The sequence below is a fragment of the Symphalangus syndactylus genome, chromosome 4 (assembly GCF_028878055.3).
Source record: "Symphalangus syndactylus isolate Jambi chromosome 4, NHGRI_mSymSyn1-v2.1_pri, whole genome shotgun sequence".
Classification (NCBI taxonomy): Eukaryota; Metazoa; Chordata; class Mammalia; order Primates; family Hylobatidae; genus Symphalangus; species Symphalangus syndactylus.
Genome location: NC_072426.2, coordinates 70,525,561 through 70,543,218, shown reverse-complemented (window position 1 = coordinate 70,543,218; position 17,658 = coordinate 70,525,561). Strand labels below are relative to the sequence as shown.

The following is a 17,658-nucleotide window of genomic DNA, read 5'->3' as shown; positions in this document are numbered from 1 at the left end:
AAGAAATGAAGTCACTTATAACCACATTTCTCAGAAGTAACAGAATTCACATTCTCTATGCTATATATAATATCTATTTGAAAAAATAATATGTGGATCTACTGTTTTGTAACCTGCTTTTTTCCTTTATTATGAATAATTTCCCAAGTTATTAAAATTTAGATTTCTAATGGCTGTGAGATATTCTGTTATTTTGTGAATATATGCCACTCTCTACCTGACAGTCTCTGACAGCTGGAGAGTTGAGTTGTTTCTTGTTTCTGATTTTTCTCCCTTATATAATAATGCAGTTTGAATACTTTTTAAAATAATCCTATACATTCATTCCTAATTTAGAGGAATTCCTAGATGTGGAACCGCCGTGCTTGTTATAAAAGTCTGATAGCATGTATCAGCTCAGGCCAAGTTTCATTCTCACTTGCAATACACAAAAGCATTCATTTCTCAGCATATACACATACATATATCTGTGTATATATATGCATATATATCTATATATATTTTTTAGCCATTTTAATTTCTACCTTGGTGAGTGTTCTATTTGTGTCTTTTGCACATTTTATTGCGATATTTATTTTTTCCTTATGTATGTCCCTTCATGTATTAAGGATATTAACTAGTTGCTGTATTACAAATATTTCCCATTTGTTACTTGGTTTTTCTTTTCTTTTTAATTTTGCATTGTTGTTTTTCATTTTATATAATCAATGCATTATTTTCCCTTTTGATTGGTTCTTTTACTATTGCAATTGAAAAGGCCTTCTCCACCTTGAAGCTCAGATAAATCCTACCTGTTTCCACAGTGCTTTGATTTATTTCATATTTTAAATTCATTCTTCATCTGGAATTTACTTTGATGCACATGATATCTTCAGCTTTGTTCTCCTTTCTTTCAAAGATCCTGGAAGTTTTAACTTCGCACCCCGCCTGTTCATCCTCAGCAGCTCCTCTGGGGATTTCGCAGCCACGGAGTTCGTGTACCCTGCCCGAGCCCCCTCTGTGGTCAGTTCCATGCCCTTCCTGCAGGAAGATCTGTACAGCGCGCCCCAGCCAGGTAAGGCCTGCAGGGGGCAGCTATGCTGAGCAGTAGAAGGCACATCTTCCAGAAAGCCTTTTGATTTTACGTTTTTATTTATTAAGCAGCTTCTGTTTGCCAAGTACACTCCCAGAATACCCAGAACATGTGCTTACACTCATTTTATCCTCACCCCTACACCAAAAGGAAGGAGAGTGAAATCAGCCACACTTTATAGCATAAGGAACGAGACTCAGTCACTTAACCCACCCAAAGACGTCAGCTAAGAACAGGTTGAGCACCACAGTGGCAGGCCTGGCGTCTCCGCTCTTCTCCTAGCCTTCCTTTCAGTCTTGTTGCTGCATGGTCACTGGTCGACTGCCATTGCTCCAGCCATCATGTTTGCATTCAAGATAGAAAGAGAAAGAAGGGGGGAGGAAAAAAGGCCACTTAGTAGCCACATCTCTCTCTTTAATCAGATAAAGCACATGTTTTCCCAGAAGCCCCCAGCAGACTTCTGCTTACATCCCATTGGCCAGAGCCTGTCACATGGCCAGCCCCAGCTGCAAGGGAGACTGGGGAAGCAAATGGCAGAAGAGAAGGATGTTGGGGTATTGGCTAAGTTAGCCAGGGAACAGGGTCTGCCATACCAAGGCTCCAGAGCAGAGCCAAGACTCCAGCCCAGGTCTTCTGATCCCAAGGTGAAGGCTCTGTGCCCTCATTCTGGGTGGGAAAGTCACAAGAGACTGGGCTTGACAACCGCTCCCGCCCACCCTCCAATGAAGTCAAGGTCAGCTGCCTCTCGGTTTGTGTTTGTTGCTTCTCACATTACAAGAGCCTGGAGCTGCAGCCAGGGACGTCACCTTGCACTGGGAGCCCAGGGCAGCACTGAAAGTTTGACCAGTGCACATGTCATGCTTGGAAAACCTTAGCCACCAGAAAGAGAGGCTGTGCCCATGCCCTTCATCCTGGGACTCAGGGCAGGTTATCAACCTCCACTGGGCTTTTAAAGTGTGGTTTTCACAGAATCCTGAAACACATGCCAGGAAAGGACACACAGTGGCCCGAATAGCAAGAGTGAGAGGCGTTTTGCCACCTGGAGTAAGAGTCAGGCTGACAATTTGAGGAGGAGAAAAAGTTAGGAGGAAAAGGCAATAGAACAGTTTTGATTTTTATTTCATTTTATTTTATTTTTTAGAGACAAGGTCTCATTCTGTCATCCAGGCTGGAGTGCAGTGGTGCAATCATGGCTTACTGCAGCCTCGAACTCCTGGGCTCAAGCGATCCTCCCTCCTTAGCTTCCTGAGTAGCTGAGACTGCATGCATGCACCACCACGCCTGGCTAATTTTTTTTTTTCTGTTTGTAGAGATAGGGTCTCATCATGTTGCCCAGGCTGGTCTTCAACCTCCGGGCTCAAGCAATCCTTCCTCCTCAGCCTCCCAAAGCACTGGAATTATAGGCATGAGCCACCACTCCCTGTGGCAGTTTTGCTTTTTAAGGCCCATTTCTCTGTAAGAGAACCATGAGGTCACCTCACTGCTAAGCAGTCGCGCACAGGGCAGGAACGCCACTGACCTGTTTGCAGTGAGATGTGCACTCCAGTGTTGATTGTGCTCTTTGGAGATACGTGGTGCTAACAGTCCCTTGAGTGGCACATGCATTATCCCTTCCACTCTTAGCACAGCCCTGCCAGTATCCAGAAGGGCCAGGGGGTTAAGCTGGGGCAAAGGGAGGAGGACCTGGAGGACGAGGAATGAAAGAGGCCAACTCCTTGATGCCACCTCTCTGCCTACAGGCTTCTCCCAGTTGAACTATCAAAGGGCTGGGGTGTCCTGGGTTTCTCTGTTTGCCCCTTTGCCCCTGGTTTGATGGCCAAGGGGGTTTCCCCCTGTGACACAGCAGCGGGGAGGAACAACATCCACTAGGTTTGGGGAGGAGTGAGCTAGAAGTGTCCGTGAAGGAGCTCCTGATGGTCAGGCTCTGTCCCTGCCCTCACAGCGCTTTTCCTTGTTGACAATCACCACGAGGTGTACCTCTGGCAAGGCTGGTGGCCCATTGAGAACAAGATCACTGGTTCTGCCCGCATCCGCTGGGCCTCCGACCGGAAGAGTGCGATGGAGACTGTGCTCCAGTACTGCAAAGGTGAGGCTCCCTCTCACGCGCCTGCAGCACGGAACAGATGGGGAAGCCCCTCAGGCACGCCCAGCCAGGAGACCCCCTTCTCTTTCTGCACATGTCAGCCAGCATCCACAAAGCCTGGCAGGTGGTAATGAAACCAGTTTTTTCCCCTTTAACTTTTTGAGATATATTAATTTTTAGATTAGCGCATTCTCAGCTGCCAGCATGAAGAAGAACTAGTTTTTCTCTGATATTATGAGGCTAACTTGTTACCCTCAAGAATAAAGGCTGTATTGTGGAATGCCCCAAGCAGATTAAAACCCCGCTATACTCAGGGTTGATCACACTGAGAGACAAGTTGGCCTCTCCCATGTACATTATCTGCAAGCACTACCATACTGTTGGAGAATGGAGGTCTCCCCCAAACAGTGAACGGCCATTGCCAACCTTTTTATTATTCATTATTATTTTTAGTATTATATCCAAAGAGAAATACCCATAGTAAGTTCATGGTTCTTTACTATACACATGAAATTTCTAGTCTTTTATATAAAATGAGAATGCCAGTAATTAATATCTTATTTAATTTTTATGGTTTCATTGACACAACTAGTTTAATGTCACTGAATATGTGCAGTTGATTCTCTTCCTGAAAAACTCTTTAGCAATAAATAACATATGAAACCTTCCACTCAATGTTATAGTGAATGTGGATGTATAAGATGCTGTCATTCGCCGTCATCATTATGGGAGTTAATCCTGTGCTAGGAAATGAGAGGGATGACTCTACAGGTGAATTCAGGAGGAAGAAAATGCTCCACCCAGAAGCTGCAGGCAGAGCCTCTCTCTCCCTTCCAGGAATACAGCGCATTTTGTTAGGTTCAAGAAGTATAGACTCAGGTTGATTATAGGTCACTATTGTAGTCACAGGCATGAAACTAACATCTTATATAAACATTATCCATGTGTCGTTATGAACTACTCGTAACTTGCATTTTAAGCATGAAGTCATGAGTTCTGGCAAAGAAGAAAAGATTTCAAGGGAAATCAGTGAAAGACAGGGTCTCCCTTGGGTCTACTGACGTTGCATTCTGTGTAACTACAGGAAAAAATCTCAAGAAGCCAGCCCCCAAGTCTTACCTTATCCACGCCGGTCTGGAGCCCCTGACATTCACCAATATGTTTCCCAGCTGGGAGCACAGAGAGGACATCGCTGAGATCACAGAGATGGTGAGCACGCTTTCCTGCCCTATGAAGGTGGCTCCTGTGCCTTTTGGATAGTGGGTTGACTTTACTTTGGGGAGAGCATCCAATTGCACTTTCCGAGTGGGAAAATATTTTTCGTTTTGCAACATCTTAACAAATCTACATAGAATTTGCTTAGGAAGAAGAGAAGTCTAATGGAAAATCAATTAACTATTTTAGTAATTTTCTACACATGATACCCAAATTTTAAAAATTTAAAAGCAAAGGTGAGTTTAATCATGCTGAGGACTATATATGTACATAAAATCTGCGAACTCTTCATTCTGTTTGCTAAGAACCTGTTGTTTGGCATTGCTTGTCTCTCAGTGTCCATGTGACGCACAACCAAACCCTCATGTTTCAGACGTTAACCTTGTGTAGAGGAGACACAAACGAAATCTGATGATTTAGTATGTTCAGAAAACTGAATGAATGGAGGTGCTGCAACTCACTTATGATAAGTGATCGCTCAACATCTCATTAATATTGTCTTTTATGAGACCACCTGGTATTTCCACATGAGACATTTATCATAACTTCTATCTACCAAAATATATTATAATCTAGAATGTTTTATTTTCCAACCACACAGGAAAGAATTTTACTATAGCTATGTTGAATTTCTTATATATGAGCTATTAACATTGCTAGCAATAGCAAATCCAAGGATTTGTTTTGATTTGGTGAGAGATAGGTTTTTTACCGTTTTGATTTTTTTTACCATGTAGAAGAGCTGCTTTGCTTGGGGAAATGACCCAAGTGTGTTTTATAGGAAATTCGAGTAATTTTAAACAAACAGAATCTACTTCTGCTTAGCAATGGAGAGGGCCTGTTGGGTAGTACAGACATCACTGCTCACCCTAACCAGTCTCCCTGGAGCCAAATGGACTTGATGTACACAGGGAAGGGGCTGACTTCAGCTTGGTCTCTGCCGCAGCCGGAACGAGATGGTTCTGTTCACTGTAACTATGGTTTCGTGAAACCAGAAGGCTCTAGCGATTACAGCTCTGTGGCTGCTGCATGCAGTCTAAGTTCAGGTGTTACCAAATTGCCGGGGGTTCAGTCTAGGGCTTATTGCTCACTACACAGAAGAAAGCCAATCACTGAGACCAGCATAGCCAAGGAAGAAAGTTTATTTGGGTGCTACAGCCAAGGGGAACAGGACATACGTCTCAAATCTGTGTCTCTGGCCTACTAAAATTAGGGGTTTTTATAGCAGGGAAGAAACGTAACCATGTGTGGGAAGCAGGAATTAGAGAGGGGTGAGGAAGAGGAGCTGGTCAACAGGAAGCGGGGGGTTGGTTAGGCATCATGATGGGTAAGGGGTCTGGTAAGCTTCAGGTTTTGTTTTTGTTTTTTGAGACAGGGTCTTGCTCTGTTGCCCAGGCTGGAGTGCAGTGGTGTAATCACAGCTCACTGCAGCCTCCAGCTCCTGGGCTCAGACAATCCTTCCACATCAGCCTCCCAGGTAGCTGGGACTACAAGCACACATCATAATGCCTGGCTAATTTGTTTTGTATTTTCAATGAGGTTTTGCCATGTCTCTCAGTCTGGTCTTGAACTCCTGAGCTCAAGCCATCTGCCCACCTCAGCCTCTTGAAGTGCTGGGATTACAAGCATGAGCCACTGCTGGCTTTTTGATACTATCAGAGATACCTGATGGTTGATTTCCTGAGAAAGGAACTCAGATAAGACAAATGTAACTTTCTCGAATTTCAAGACTAGGAGAGTTAATTTCAATGTTTATTCCAAAGAAATCATAAACATCAGTCCTGTGGCACAGTTGAGCCACTTTCAGAAGGATATAACTCGCCATCCTCCCTGTGTATTCACTATAGATCTTGGGGGTTAGCAGCGGGGCCATTTACTGTTGTGCAGGCCTGTGGAATTATAGCCAGAGAAGAGTCAGGCTTCCCATACCAGCAAGTTATACAAATAATTAACATTCATCAAGTGCCCACTCTGCACTAGGCACATCTCCAAGCACTTTACACTGATTTTCTCATTTATCACAACAGTTCATCAAGATATCTTATTATTATTCCCATTTTACTGGTGTGGGAGCAGAGGCACAAAAACACGAAGTCACTTGGCCACAGTGACTTTCTGTGAGTGGAGGAGTCAGTACTCAGATGCAGGCAAGATCATCCAAAACTCGCCTCTTCTTTTTTTGGAGAAAGGATCTTGCTTTGTCACCCAGGCTGCAGTGTGGTGACTCAATCATGGCTCACACAAACCTTGAACCCCTGGGCTCAAACGACCCTACCACCTCAGCCCCCCAAGTAGGTAGGACTACAGGTGCACACCTCCATGCCTAGCCTATTTTTGTATTCTCTATAGAGACAGGATCTCATCATATTGCCCAAGCTGGTCTCCAACTCCTGGATTCAAGGACTCTTCCCACCTCAGCCTCCTACAGTGTTGAGATTACAGGCACAAGCCACTGCACCCAGCCCAAAACCTGACTCTTGACCACCAGTCTGCCCCATGTATTTCTGATATGAGCGAGCAACAGCTCTTAGTCATGCATTCCCACCATCCACCCACCCAAAGGAGAGCAGCCAATCTGGGGTCCCAAGTTTAATGGAGGAAGAGAATTTACCCAGAATAGTTTGTTCATATTAAATTCACACAGTGGTTTTAAAAACAAAAAAATTGATTCTGCTCCAGAATATTCTAGATGCATTTTCTGACCTTCTTTTTCTATTGCAGATTAAGAAATGGGGCCAGGGGAGGGAAGGGAGGTGTGATTTCTTTTCAGGTTATTTTTTAATATTTTTAAACAAATTCCATTATTTGGAGGCTTCTGGTGTTTAGACTTCAAATCTACTAATCTTAGTCTGTAATGCACTCATGGGAAAGTCCCTAAACATTTTTTCAGAGACAGTTCTGAGACAGGGTTTGTTTGAAACTCTGTGACAAGGTGAGAAAACATCTAAAAGTCAGAGAAACGAGACTCTGTCTCTACAAAAGATTTTTTTTAATTATTAGGTGGGTGTGGTGGCACGTGCCAATAGTCCCAGCTACTCAGGAGGCTTGAGGTGGGAGGACTGCTTGAGTCCAGGAGTTTAAGGCTGCAGTGAGCTATGATCGAGCCACTGCCCTCCAGCCTGGGTTACAGTGAGACACTGTCTCTAAAAAATAACAAAATTTGAGGTCAAGTGTGGTGGTTCACACCTATAATCCCAGCAGGAGGATCGCTTGAGGCCAGAGTTTGAGACCAGCCTAAGCACTATAGCAAGACCCAGTCTCTACCAAAAAAAAAAAAAAAAGGAAAAGGAAAAATAAATTAGCCAGGCCTGGTGATGCACACTCATAGTCCCAGCTATTCAGGAGGCTGAGGCAGGAGGATCACTTGAGCCCAGGAGCTGGAGGCTGCAGCGAGCTATGATCACACCACTGCATTCCAGCCTGAGTAGCAGAGTGAGACCTTGTCTCAAAAAATACCATTTTTTAATTTAAAATTTAAAAATTTTAAAAATTAAGAGTCCAGACAAACTGCAGGGCTTTGGGCGATCCCTTTTCTTTCAGAGCCATTTCCTCCTCAGTGATACGGAACTATGCATCCTCAGGCTGTGTGCAGGTGGCACAGGGCTGTGTGTCTGCAAGCACTTAATAAAACAAGTTCAAATGTAGGACACGAGCTTTCCTCTCTGCCCCCTCCTCTTCTCTAGGACACAGAAGTTTCCAATCAGATCACCCTTGTGGAAGACGTCTTAGCCAAGCTCTGTAAAACCATTTACCCTCTGGCCGACCTCCTGGCCAGGCCACTCCCGGAGGGGGTCGATCCTCTGAAGCTTGAGATCTATCTCACCGACGAAGACTTCGAGGTAAGCGGTTCTTCCAGTGAGGTGGGGATGGGAGTAAAACAACACACGCACGCCCGGCTCCTTTCACTGAGCCACGCGGGGCGCTTTTCCCAATGTTTCCAGTTTGCACTAGACATGACGAGGGACGAATACAACGCCCTGCCCGCCTGGAAGCAGGTGAACCTGAAGAAAGCAAAAGGCCTGTTCTGAGTGGGGAGACGTCAGAGGAGCCTCATGGTCACGTCCAATACCACCGCACCAGGGAAATGGATATATATTTTTGGACTGGTGTTTTTCACAAAGTATTTTTCAATCAGAGTTTTCAGAACCTGACATTGTTAAAGATACTGCTTGTCCCGGAGTTGTGTATTTTGTAAATGTTCAAGGGAACTGTTTGGAAACTTCTTTCCACCATTCAGCAGGTTATCAGAATTAATAAAAGTATCTGTTATGTGCACTTAAGCCGCAGCTGCTATAGATAGCACTGCCTTCTTGTTCCAGCTAGGCAATGCCTTTTTTTTTTTTTTTGAAGCAGTTCTCTTTATAAAGTGTTATTTTGATAGTTTGTGGATTCTAAAATATATATATATTTATATAAACACCATATAAGTCAAATATGTATTTAACAAAGCAATATGTATTCATTCACTTTCAAGATTTGTTTTGGTGTCAAAATAACATGAAAAGGTAGATGGAGTTGCTTCTGTTGAATTAGCTCTGCCACCAATATGTATCTTCGTACACGTTTGGAAACGTTTCCTGCAGCATTAGGTATGACTTGTTCTGAGTACTGCTTCCGGTGCTAAAATGAACAAAGAATTTGTACTTAATGGCATGGACTCTGGAGAATCTATGCGAATCAACCTTTCTACCTTAATATCTCCCCAAAAATGTATAGTGCCTTGTTTTTATGTACAGTTTATATACAGAAAAGTTTGCTCTGCATTTTTGATGATGGTTTGGAACATTATCTACAATTTTACTCTCAAATAGTCAAAATAAAAACATCTCAATTTCTAATACCGGTTGTAAACAGTACACATGTCATTTAATGATATAGGACTCCCAAATAAAAGCATCAGAATAAACACAACAATTAACTGATCGGTTCACATTGAATTCCAAGCATGTTCCTTTCTGGAATTTGTTCTTTTTTTTTTTTGGTAAATATTAACATGGCACCAATATTTTGTCATTAAGTGTAAATGACTATACATTTGAATTTAGTTTAGGGCAAGATTTTATACAAGGTCATAAGATGAAATACAGACTTATTTGCCCCATAGAATTAGTACTCAGTACTATATTGAAGACATACTTTTGCAAATCATTATTCAGCAGAAGTTCTTTATCCCACAGCTATATCTACAATTTCAATTTTAGAATCTCAATGCCTTTTAAAAAATTGTATGGGCCAGGCGAGGTGGCCCATGCCTGTAATCCCAGCACTTTGGGAGGCTGAGGCGGGCAGATCATCTGAGACCAGGAGTTCAACAGCAGCCTGGCCAACATGTTGAAACCCAGTCTCTACTAAAAATACAAAAATTAGTCGGGCATGGTGGCACATGCCTGTAATCCCGGCTACTCAAGAGGCTGAAGCAGAAGAATCATTTGAAACCGGGAGGCGGAGGTTGCAGTGAGCCAAGATCGCGCCATTGCACTACAGCCTGGGTGACAAGAGTGGGACTCCATTTCAAAAAAAAAAAAAAAAAAAAATTGTATGGATAAGACATCTAGAAAACTTAAAAAACGAGTTAGAAAACTCCTCACAAGCTCCTATGTTCTTAAATCCATGGTTTTGTGAACATATTCTGCAGACCTACTCTGAATTGTCATAGCCCTTCCCCACTCCCTGTTAGTCTAATTTAACACATCCAATCACAGCACATTTGCCTGAAACTTCAGGACTTACGGGCCCCATCCAGGGACTGCACCAGGGTAGAAACCTATAACCTGCTCCTGGTCTCACCATTTTATGATTTTTATGATATTGGGTCATCACTGAACTTTTCTACCTCGATTTCCTTTAAAAGGAGACACTCCTAGCTATCCTGCCTGCATCACAAGATTCCGAGCAAGGAACTGGTGGAAGCTCTTTGAAAATCGCCAAGTGCTAAATACCTGCCAGTATTAAGATTATTCTGATGGTAGTTAAAATGGGAAAGCAGGGGGGTTAAGTTAGGAGTGTTGTCACGCACCTAGAAATGATGGATTTAAACCAAAGCAAGGAGAGAAAAAAGAAGAGAGAGAGGCTCAAAGTCCATGTTCCATAGATAACACACAAAGACGTGAGGAGAAAGGTTCCTAGAGTCACTAGGGCAACCTCAGGGTCAGAAAGAGGCAGGATTGCAACCTCTGCAGCAGGTTCCAGATATTACCTGGATCCTTACATACCCAGGAAGGAGCTTGAGTTGCTACAGGAACTACCAGCGGAGAGCTGCTGTAATAAATAAGACAGGTGTCCTCATTAATATTCATTAACACCAGATTTTCCCAAAGTCCTTTAAAATTGTGTCCATCTACTTGTATTAAACATTGGCAGCCGGATGCGGTGGCTCATGCCTGTAATCCCAGCACTTTGGGAGGTCAAGGCAGGTGGATCACTTGAGGTCAGGAGTTTGTGACCAGCCTGACCAACATGGCAAAACCCTGTCTCCACTAAAAACACAAAAATTAGCTGGGCGTGGTGGCGCACGCCTGTAATCCCAGCTACTTGGGAGGCTGAGGCATGAGAATCACTTGAGCCTGGGAGGCGGATGTTGCAGTGAGCCGAGATCGCACCACTACACTCCAGCCTGGGCGATACAGTGAGACTCTGTCTCGAAAAAAAAAACAAAAACCATTGTCCCTCCCAAAACGTGCTGTCCGTCTGCTTCTCACCACTTCTTGGTGAATAAGACACCCCAGCTTGGAGAGCCAGTTTACTTACTGCCTCTTTTCCTCTGAATTGTTTCCTGCATCTCTTTCCTGCTTATAGAACCAGATCCTATTTTCCATGTTTTTTTCTGATCCTTTTCCTTCCATAACTGCAATCTTTGACCTTTGTACACTGGGAAGGGACCTAGCTGAAACACTTGAATTGCTAAACCTTAAAGTCTCAGCCCATGAATTGACACTGGTGCTTGGGGCTTTTCTCCACAGTCGTCCAAACTCAAACCCCCACTCTCACTAAATGCATCAGGGGCAGGGAAGTGGGATGTCCTGAATTTGCTGCACTTGAACTAAGGGACTCATGAGAGGGGTGGGTGTTTGGGTTGAGATCATTATCAGAGGTGCTGCGGGGCAGACGGGATGTTGAGTATGTTCCGTAGCTTTGGATGAACTGTGCGAATATGAGCCACTTCCAGAGTGGGACAATCCTGCCTCTTTGTTCCCAAATCTGCGGAGGGGAAAGGCTGCTGTGAGCCCACTTCTTTCTCTCCTGCTTTACATTTCCTGCCCCGCTATTAGAATTCCCGTTTTGGTAAAAGGAAACGTATTCCAGAAACAGTTCCAGAATTCATTTTGGTCCTTTGGTTTTGTTTTTGTGATTATAAAATTAGCCGTCTGTGTCCACACAGAAACCTGGACACAGATGTTCATAGTGGCATTATTCATAATAGCCCAGACCTGTAAACAATCCACATGACCGTCAACTGAGAAACAGAAAAACAAAATGCAGGATCTCCATGCGATGGCGTCCACCCCGACGACAAAGGGACAGATATTCCTGCTTATACATGACATACATGTGATACTCACTACAACATGGATATGCCTCAAAAGCATTAAGTGAAAGAAGCCAGATGCAAAAGGCCACATATTGTTTGATTCTTTTTATATGAAACTTCCCAAAAAGGCAAATCTGTGCAAACAGCAAGATCAACAGTGGCTGAGGTTGGAGATGGGAGTGGTGGTTAACTACAAATGGCATGAATGATCTTTTTGGAGTAATGGAAATGTCTCAAAACTGGATTGTGGTGATGATCGCACAACTCTATAAAGGTATCAAAGATTTTTGAGGCCAGACACCATGGCTCACTCTTGCAATCCCAACACTTTAGGAGGCGAGGCTGGAGGATCGTTGGGCCTAGGTGTTCAAGACCAGCATAGGCAACATAGTGAGATCCCATTTGTACAAAAATTTTTAAATCAGGCAGGTGTGTTGGTGTGTGCTTGTAGTCCCAGCCACTTGGGAGGCTGAGGAGGGAGGATGCCTTGAGCCCAGGAGTTTGAGTCTGCAGTGAGCTGTGATCATACTACTGCACTCCAACCTGTTGACAGAGTGAGACCTTGTCTCTAAAAAAGAAAAAAATAATAATTAAAAAAATCATTGTTTACTTACATGAGTGTATTTTATGGCATATATATTATATACACACATACACAAACACATTTATGTATATACGTAAAATATCACAAAAAAGCAGTTTAAAAAATAGTAACACCTGATCTACGTAAAAAATGAAATCACTACAAAGATATATAATCTAGGAATCAAAAATCATAAATAATAACACTAACCAAATACAAGTACTTTAATAATCTGATTTATATTCTTCTGGATTTTTCTTTACATCTACTAGCATAGATGTGTATGCTCACATTAAAAAAGAAAAAAAACTGGCACATCCCTGTAGTTTCGGCTACTTGGGAGGCTGAGGCAGGAAGATTACTTGAGCCCAGGAGGTAGAGGCTGCAGTGAGCCATGATTGTGCCACTACACTCCAGCCTGGGTGACAGAGCAAGACCCTATATTAAAAATATATAAACAAAAACTGTTTTTGTTCTGCATCTTAAATTTTTTGTTAGCAATAAGTTGCAGACACTGGTCCTTGGAGGTTTATTTATGGGTGTGTGATGCTCTGAGATCACAGAAGGCCCAGTGTGAAGACCTAAATCAGCGATGGTCCTGAGCCCCAGTCCCACTGACCTCCCACCACCGTCCGCAGCCATCACAGGACTTTCTTGATCTGAGATCTAGGTAAGGCACAGAAGTCTCAAAACAGACCTCTGTGCAAAGCCTTTCTGAACTAGCATAGCGACTAGTACCAGGGGACAATCACCAAGAAGTCCATAGTTTGGTTTGAGGCCAGGTGGGGTGGCTCATGCCTGTAATTCCAGTGCTGTGAGAGGCCAAGGAGGGAGGATCCCTTGAGGCCAAGAGGTCAAGATCAGCTTAGGCAACATAGTGACATCCTGCCTCTACAGAAAATTTAAAAATCAGCTGGTAATAGTGGGGACATAGCTCTAGTTTCAGCTACTCTGAAAGGTGAGATGGGAGGATCACTTGGACCCAGGAAGCAGAGGCTGCAGAGAGCTATTATCTTGCCATTGCACCCAGCAACAGAGCAAGACCCTGTCTCTAAAAAAAAAAAAAAAAGTACAGTGCTGTGTTTTCAGAAATATCAAGGTAATTCAAATGCAAAAACATCAAGGTAATTCAAATGCAAATAACTGAAAATTAACTATATTGGTAGGGCATTTGGCCCAAAGAAGCCTTCCTCTTTTTGAAAAGTAAATACATTGCCTTGCACGCATTTGCTCTTCTCCCCAGAGAAAGGATGTTGGGCTGCTCCAGACCTCTGACAATGGATGCACCCCGAGGATTAGATCAGAAAGACGGACCTGCCAGGGGAAAAGCATCAGAGGCTTCTGTTCCTACCATCAGTACCGTGGATGTGCTGTGAGTGTGGAGCCTGTATGGAAATGCCCCACTGGTTTCACAGTGTCTAAAGCTGATCCTTGGGGACTAATACAGAAGAAAGATTGACAGACCAGCATCCCTTGTTTCTAATACTGAACTGGCCTTCGCTGAGCTTTTGTCGCGCAGCTGAGATTGGAAAGGAAGCCACAGGAGCAGAAGCGAACGCAAGCCAGCAGAAAGGAGGGCAGCGTGGAGGACGCCGCAGCCCCAGCGCCCTCCCAGCCTCAGCAGAGCTGTGGGGATTGTTCTTCACATCTGACGCCATGGGGTTCTGGAAGTCTCTTAATGGATATATTGGAACTGACTTGTATTACGTGGAAATTGACATAAATTGTCTGTTATTAAATCTCACTGAATTAAGCCCAACTTTACCATCTGAACACCGTTTTAGCATTCATCCTGAAATGGCTGGAACATGATTTGTTAGCTCTATAAGGGTAAAGAAATATTAGCTGGGCGCAGTGGCTCATGCCTGTAATTCCAGCACTCTGGGAGGCCAAAGTGGGAGGACAGATTGAGCCCAGGAGTTGGAGATCAGCCTGAGCAACATGATGAGACCCTGTTTCTACAAAAAATTAAACCATTAGCCAGGTGTGGTGGCATGTCCCTGTAGTCCCAGGTACTCAGGAGGCTGAGCTGGGAGGACTGCTGGAGCTCAGGAGGCTGAGGCTGCAGTGAGCTGTGATTGCACCACTGCTCTCCAGCCTGGATGACAGAGTGAGACCCTGTCTCAAAAAAAAAGAAATATTGAGCAACGACTGACCAAGAGCCCGTATGGAAGCAAAGAAAAATAAAACAAGCCTAATTTTTAGTTGTGGTTTCTGCAGATGGAAGACAGCAAACGGGGGAAGAGTGCATTTGGGATTGCAGGACTTGGTTAGTGTCAGAGCCTGTCCTAAAAGATGACGATGCAGCAGGACCCTGCCTCTCCTTATGACTTCCTTTCTTCCTCCACGCTCACCCTCCATGCTTCCTTCCTGAAGGAGGCCATTCCATTATTAAAATCAGGAACTGCAAAGATCCAGCAGGGAGCATCGTTTGCCAGTGAGGACATTTGAAGTCCCAGTGGGGAAGATTTGTTTTTTTGGTTGGATGGGGTCTTTCCACAGATTCACATACAATTATCACGACAGCCACGGCATCTGCTGAAGTCTATTTCTAGTATCATGTTGCACATTCCAGACCCCTCATTATTTACAGTGGTCAACATTCATTCATGAATACTTATATTTACTACTTGTTCATTCAAATATTTATTGAGTGTGTGGTTAGCTTAAGGGTCAACAGAACACAAATACATCTTATATCTAGGCTCTGATGCCCCAAGGGGCCTGCATTCCAGGAGAGGTGAAAATAATGATAATACACCAAGAAGTACAAATAATGATGCAGGGTCAGACGTGGTGATTCACACTGTAATCCCAGCACTTTGGGAGGCCGAGGCAAGAGGATGGCTTGAGCTCAGGAGTTTGAGACCAGCCTGGGCAACATAGTGAGACCCCCATCTCTATAAAAATATTTAAAAATTAGCCAGTCATAGTGGGCACACCTGTAGCCCCAGCTACTTGGGAGACTGAGGTGGGAGGATCACTTGAGCCCAGGAATTCAAGACTGCAGTGAGCTATGATTGTACCACTGCACTCCAGCCTGGGCGACACAGTGAGACCTTGTCTCTAAAAGTAATAATAATAATAGCAATGCAACAAGAATCTGTTCTGGGTGAAATTGTGCCCCACTCTTTCCCCCTCACCCACTCCCCCAAAAAGATTGGAGTTCTAACCCCTAGTACCTCAGAATGTGACCTTATTTGGAGATCCTTGGGTAATTAAGTTAAATGAGGTTTTCAGGGTAGGCCTAATCCGATCTGACTAGTGTCTTTATATGAAGGGGAAATTTGGAAGTGGAGACAGGTGTGCACAGAGGGAAGACCGTGTGCAGATGCACGGGGAGAAGACGGCCCTCTGCAAGCCCAGAAGAGAGGCCTCAGAAGAAACCAACCCTGCCCACACCTTGATCTCAGACTTCCGCCCCCCAGAGCTGCGAGACGATAAAGGTTCTGTTGTTTAAGCAGCCCAGTTTGTGGTACTTTGTCACAACAGCCCAAGGAAACTAATCGTGTTCACAGGAGGGACTTCTGGCTGGAGGTGGGAGGGAGGGGAAGGGATCAGGGTGGCTTCCAGGAGGAGGTGTCCTCTGAATCAGCCTTGAAGGATTGGCAGGATTTCTCACTGCAACTGGACATCAGTTCTTCAGCCATCAGCTCCAAAGAGAAGATCTGGAAGGAGGAGAGGGAGAGGAGAGGCACACCCAGTCTCCCACGTGTGACACAGGCAGGATAAGGGCATAGCAAGTAGGGCCTCGAGGCTGAGGTGAGGGTGCACAGAAGGAAAGTGGACTTGGACATGGATGGGTCAGGGGACCCCGGCTAAGGGGCTCTTCAGATGTGGGGATGACCCGGCAACAGCACCTGCGACTGACTCCTCTGGTCCACAGGATCCCCAGGCCTAGTGCGCCCCTTTCTCATGGGACCCGGGGTGTTTCCAGGGCTGGGGCTGGTGTCATAGTATCCTGTGCCCTGCGCTAGCACTTCTATCTTGGACCTTGATGTTGAAACCATTAGAGGTGCTGACTCTGTTACATTCTCCTCTCGTCCGATCTTCATGCAAAGATATTTCTGAAATCTCCAGCAAACAATATGGTACGTGGAAAATGGCGGACTTGGGTTTCCTACACAGTAGTGCCGTTTCTTAGTAGATATCAGTGACCATGAGGCAGCTCTACCAAATGCTGCTCTGACCTTATAAGCTCCTCAGGAAAGTGAAATTGTTCTGTTGCACTGAACATATGGAAAGTTTTGGAATCTTATCCTGCTATTTTAAAGTATTAATTTTTTTAGATTTTGACTTTTAAAAAAATATTTGAATGGCCCTGGGAGACAGATTGGTCATGTCATAAACAAAAGACCAAGGTATACGAAAGTTACGGGACTCGGCTAAGATAACAGGGCCGGGTGTGGCAAGGCTCTTTAAGGACAGCACCCAGATGTGGCTGTCCGCATTCCCCTGTACCTGATTATTGTTGAATAATGGAGATAAACTGAGGCCCGAGGTCACCTCTTGCTTTAGGGAGGGCCTTAGGTAAGGGCGGGAGAGGAATCGCAGGTCCCGCCCGAACAGGCTGCTTTCTCTGCATAATTTCATCACATCCTCGCAGGCAGCCCCGAGAGGAGGGTCTCCAACATTCAGTTCTTCCTCATCCTCCCATCGCTGGTAAGAGACCCATTCCAGTGGAAGCTGAGGAACGAGACCGGCCTGGGAATGAGACCTTTCCTCATGAACACTAATTTTATCCAGGGGTGATAGGGTTAGGGGGAGATGTTTGCTGTGAATATCCGAATGTCTCTCTAACAGATTTCTATCACGTTTGCTATAACCTGTCAGCTGCCTCCCTCTAGCTGGAGAAGCCAGGAAAGGAAATGCAGGGACTGGCCAGGGAAGGAAATACGGAAGCGACAAAGGAGAAACCTTTGCATCTGGCGGTGGGCAGCCGCGCTGAGGGAAGGTTGTGGCCAGCAGGTGGCGCTGTTGCTCACCGCAGAAGCCAAGGCTCCAACTCCGGCGCCGCCTCCAGACTCGCAGTCAGGATCCGCAGAGGAAGCCTCTGCTCCTAGGCACGGGACTGGGCCAAGACCTTCTCCTAAAGACCCCAGGCGCCAATTCCAGCTCCATCCGGCTTATTTGTTTCCAGTTCAAGGAACCTGAACTCTACGATGGGCTGACCTGGG

The 17,658-nt window shown here is 44.7% G+C and overlaps 1 protein-coding gene across 4 annotated transcripts in view; it reads left to right on the top strand.

Annotated features, from left to right (window-relative positions):
• Positions 1-9,313, top strand: part of LOC129480770 (supervillin) — a 277,840-nt gene extending 268,527 nt beyond the window's left edge. For all 4 annotated transcript variants that reach the window (XM_063637239.1, XM_063637240.1, XM_055275028.2 and 1 more), the window contains 5 exons: positions 899-1,054; positions 3,015-3,158; positions 4,240-4,364; positions 8,054-8,209; positions 8,312-9,313. In XM_063637239.1, coding sequence (XP_063493309.1) covers positions 899-1,054; positions 3,015-3,158; positions 4,240-4,364; positions 8,054-8,209; positions 8,312-8,398 — 668 coding nt within the window. In that variant the 3' untranslated portion in view covers positions 8,399-9,313. The remainder of the gene's footprint in view (positions 1-898; positions 1,055-3,014; positions 3,159-4,239; positions 4,365-8,053; positions 8,210-8,311) is intronic.
• The last annotated feature ends 8,345 nt before the right edge of the window (positions 9,314-17,658 follow it).